This window comes from Bidens hawaiensis, unplaced genomic scaffold (assembly GCF_021521415.1).
Source record: "Bidens hawaiensis isolate Kalapana, Puna unplaced genomic scaffold, B.hawaiensis_p1.1 tig00026864_1, whole genome shotgun sequence".
NCBI classification, from domain to species: Eukaryota; Viridiplantae; Streptophyta; class Magnoliopsida; order Asterales; family Asteraceae; genus Bidens; species Bidens hawaiensis.
This window is the reverse complement of record NW_027494333.1, coordinates 21,462-25,520: the sequence shown is the minus strand read 5'-3', so window position 1 is coordinate 25,520 and position 4,059 is coordinate 21,462. Positions and strand designations below refer to the sequence as shown.

The window sequence follows — 4,059 nt, the reverse complement described above, 5'->3', positions numbered from 1 at the left end:
ACCTTTATCCACTTGGTGTGTACCATAAACCATGTGTTGTCGACCAAAGCCAGCATCTTGGAAAAAGAGACAACAAAAGTTCAAAACCATGACTTGTATTGGTTTTCAGAGTTTGGCCCACCCGCTTCTAAATTCATATACTACTTGTGTAAACTAGCCTTGTTCGTTTTCAATGTAAATACGTCGAGCGGGTAGTTATTCGAGAACGGCTTGCTTAAAAAATCAAACTTAAACAAGCTTTAGCCTGAGTTTCGTAAAATTATTCTTTACTAGGTTTGTGAATTTAAAACAACATTTTTTGTATTATTATTATTATTATTATTATTATTATTAACAGATAAATGTCATACTCTACAGGGATTGAACTCTTGGCCTCCTATTTTAACCATCAACTATTATTTTTTTTAATATAAATATATAATCACATAATAAATTTTCTTACATATTAATAAAATATTGAATTACTACAGATAATGTATCGTATATGGAAATCTCTCGTTTGTGGCTTAGTTGTAGGAGTTTTGGGTTCTTCAGTGAGTTCGATCCCCACGCGTGTCACTTTGGATGAATTATAACAATGAATGATTTGAGTTAGACATTACGAGGTTATCAGTTCAAATCCCTAGTCCACCTGGGTTTTCGTTTCACCGTGTTTTACGTCAGAGAGTTCTGCTCTTGTGGTGGCATAACGGTTATTAAGTGGCAATCAGCGGTATCGTTTCATGAGGGAACGTTCAAGCCAAACTTCTGATACAAATATTAACTGTATTAAAATAAATATATAATTTTTAAGTCATAATTCTAATTTTCAAATGACTTTTCAATAAATAAGTTGCATTTGCATGCTTGTAGCCTAACATGAAACAAACAATTTATTTTGAAGGCCCAATAGTATATATGGGCAAAGTTGGGCTAAGTAGTTAACTATAATATAGCCCACATATATTTTAGCCTGTCCTACAAGTTCTTTATTAGGATATACTTTTATTTGTTAGAACTGTCAAAAGATACAAAAACAAATAAACAAATATAGGCCATTCTTTTGATAACACCCCCCCCCCCCCTCATTGGGCTTTACTTTTATTTCATATAATAAACAAGTCGTACCGAGCCGAGTCGAGTTTGAGGTCGTATAAACTCGAGCTTGGCTCTTTCAAGCTTATTTTAATGTTCGAGCTTGACTTATGAGTAGCTTTTCAAACTTGTGTTTAATCTAAACTTGACTTGTTTGTGTTTATTTCATTATTTTATTTATTTAAATTTATATCCATTTTCTTATATTTATAATTTTCATATATAACATAATATACATGTGATGAATCACAAGGGAAGATAGAATTACCATATGATACATGTATGTTTTATATAGTTTTAACTATTTTCAAACTCGAGCTCAGCCTCTAAGCCTGTAAACTTAGCTCTAGCTCAAGCCTTGTGAGCATTTCAGCACTAAGCACTAAACTCATCCGAGTGTCTCTTATCATAAGCATATTAATGCACTTGTATAATTGTATCGAATGTAATATGAGTTACTCCGTCATTATAAAAAAAGTTAGTAGGGAAGCAAGCATAGTCTTGGGTCATGTCTGTAGCCAGTTTAATTAAACATGTTGACCCGCTAACATGTTTGTAGCCCACTCATCCCATTGTTTACATCTAACTAGCCCATTTAGCATCTTTATAACTTGATTACTTTCTATCAACCTATTTAACTCGTTTGAATAAATAGGTACATATGTCGTGTTCTGGATACATAATTTTAAGTTTGTACGGGTTAGAGTTATATTTCACATAACAGAGTCTGACCAAAATAGGATAGGCCAAAACAGGCCGATTTAAAATGAAATAATGACCGAAATCATCAAAATCATAATAGGAAACTTAAAAAAAATCCATTTGGCTTCTGAAAAGTGCTACAATATATATTTAAGAATTCTTGTTTTGAACTAAATACCTAATTTTAAGAATTCTAATTTTTAACTTTTAATTAAAAAATTACCGAAAATAAAAATATTTTTAAGGATGGAATAAGATGACTTCTAAAGATAAGTTATAATTTGAAAATATTCATATAATAAGTTGTAATTTAAAAAATAAAGGAGACTTCAAGTCCAATAAGCATACGCGTGCAAATATTTTAGTAACATAAATACACGTCTAAAGGAATAATTCCTTGCTTAACAAGCAATTAATCTCTTAATTATATAAACTATTCAAACTTTGTACATACTTACATAATTAACTTCAAACTTCTAATTCATCATTTTCTTTGTAATCACTTAATTTTGTTACATAATTCATCCTAATGGATCTCTTCAAAACATTTACATTATTATGCATAATCCCACTAGCTTTCTGCGAAAGGCCCTTGATGATCGAGCTTCCCGAAAACTTGGAACCACGAAGCGATGTTCGGGTAAGGTGTTCGAGTTGGAGAGTTGCGGTTGAGGAGAACAAGTTAAGTCCATTTAAGACGGTTCCAACGGAATGCGCTGATTATGTTAAGGAGTACATGTCGGGTCGCGATTATGAGATTGACCTTGAAATCGTGTCGAATGAAGCCGAGGAGTTTGCAAAGAGTGTTGAGTTGAAAGGTGATGGAATGGATGCTTGGGTATTTGATGTTGATGAAACTTTGCTTTCGAATTTGGGTTATTACTCTCAACATGGCTACGGGTATGGTTTCTGTTTATGTATGACTTTTTCAAAAGGAGTTTTTAAAAAAACGTTTGTATTAGCTTTTATGGAGAAATTCGACTTTTAGGGTTATAATTTTGTTTGTATGATGATGTGGGGCCCGGTAACATAGCTAAGCGGGTCTTGCTTGGGTTAACATGCTTAACTAGTTTAATTAAACAAGTTGATCTGATAACATGTTTTGTAACCCATTCAACCCATTGTTTACAAATAACCCACCCGATTTGCATTAGGGGTGCAGACGAGCCGAGCCGATCTCGAGCTTGACTAGGCTCGAGCTCGGCTTGTTTAACTTACATGGAGCTCGAGCTCGACTCGTTTCGAGCTCTATTTTCAAAGCTCGAGCTCGGCTCGTGAGAAGATATTCAAGCTTGAGCTCGGCTCGGTTACTATTTATCAATTATTTTTATATATTTTTTTCAATTATAGTTTTATGTATAAAATAATATATATTACTTAGTTATGTTTTTTTATTTTTTATAACATTATATATATATTAATTAATAATTATTAAATACATATTTTTAAAAATAAATGGCAGGCTCATTTTGGATTGCGAGCCGGCTCGAGCTCGATAACTGAAGCTCGGGTATAGGCTCGTTTATTAAACGAGCTTACTTTTAAGCTCGAGCTCGATTAAGCTCGGCTCGATCGAGCTTTTTAATGAACCGATATTGAGTGGCTTGCAAGCGGTTTGGCTCGTTTGCACCCCTATTTAATATGTTTATAATTTGATTATTATCTGCCAGCCCATTTGACTCGTTTGGATAAATAGGTGAATGAACTATGTTCGGTTACTTAATGTTAAGTGTGTACAGTTTAGAGTTATATTTTTTTTTTATTTTTTTTTAATGAATGGATATATAGGCTGTGTTTGAGTTATATTCTTTCTTCAATGCACTCTTTCAGGTCAGAAATTTTTGATCATATTCAATTTGACAATTGGGTCCTTGAAGGAATGGCACAAGCAATTAAACCTAGCTTGAAGCTTTACAAAGAGGTTAAGAAGTTAGGGTTTAAGATGTTTTTGCTAACCGGTCGAGCCGAGAACAAAAGGAGTATCACTATAAACAATTTGACAAAGGAGGGTTTTGAGAATTGGGATCGACTCATTTTGAGGTAAGAGTTAAAAACTGTACATTTATTTTTTTCGTTGTTGGAACTAATATACAAATTTGTTATAGAGGTGACGAAGATGATGGAAAAACCGCATTGGTATTTAAATCAGACAAAAGAAAAAAGATTACAGAAGAGGGATTTCGGATTATCGGAAACTCGGGTGATCAGTGGAGTGATTTAATAGGCTCATATGTATCTATGAGGTCATTCAAGCTTTCAAATCCTATGTATTTTATAGCTTGA

General features: G+C 33.1%; 1 protein-coding gene across 1 annotated transcript; it reads left to right on the top strand.

The window, feature by feature from the left end:
* The first annotated feature begins 2,305 nt into the window (after positions 1 to 2,305).
* On the top strand, positions 2,306 to 4,059 carry LOC143574247 (acid phosphatase 1-like). Its single transcript, XM_077058912.1, has 3 exons — positions 2,306 to 2,676; positions 3,607 to 3,816; positions 3,882 to 4,059. Exons 1-3 carry the CDS (start codon positions 2,306 to 2,308, stop codon positions 4,057 to 4,059), a joined length of 759 nt encoding a protein of 252 aa, XP_076915027.1.

Excerpts from the sequence above, each read along its gene's own strand:
- LOC143574247 (XM_077058912.1), top strand. The coding sequence starts at position 2,306 with ATGGATCTCTTCAAAACATTTACATTATTATGCATAATCCCACTAGCT. Across the intron at positions 2,677-3,606 it reads TACTCTCAACATGGCTACGG|GTCAGAAATTTTTGATCATA; the intron begins GTATGGTTTCTG and ends GCACTCTTTCAG. Across the intron at positions 3,817-3,881 it reads TGGGATCGACTCATTTTGAG|AGGTGACGAAGATGATGGAA; the intron begins GTAAGAGTTAAA and ends AATTTGTTATAG.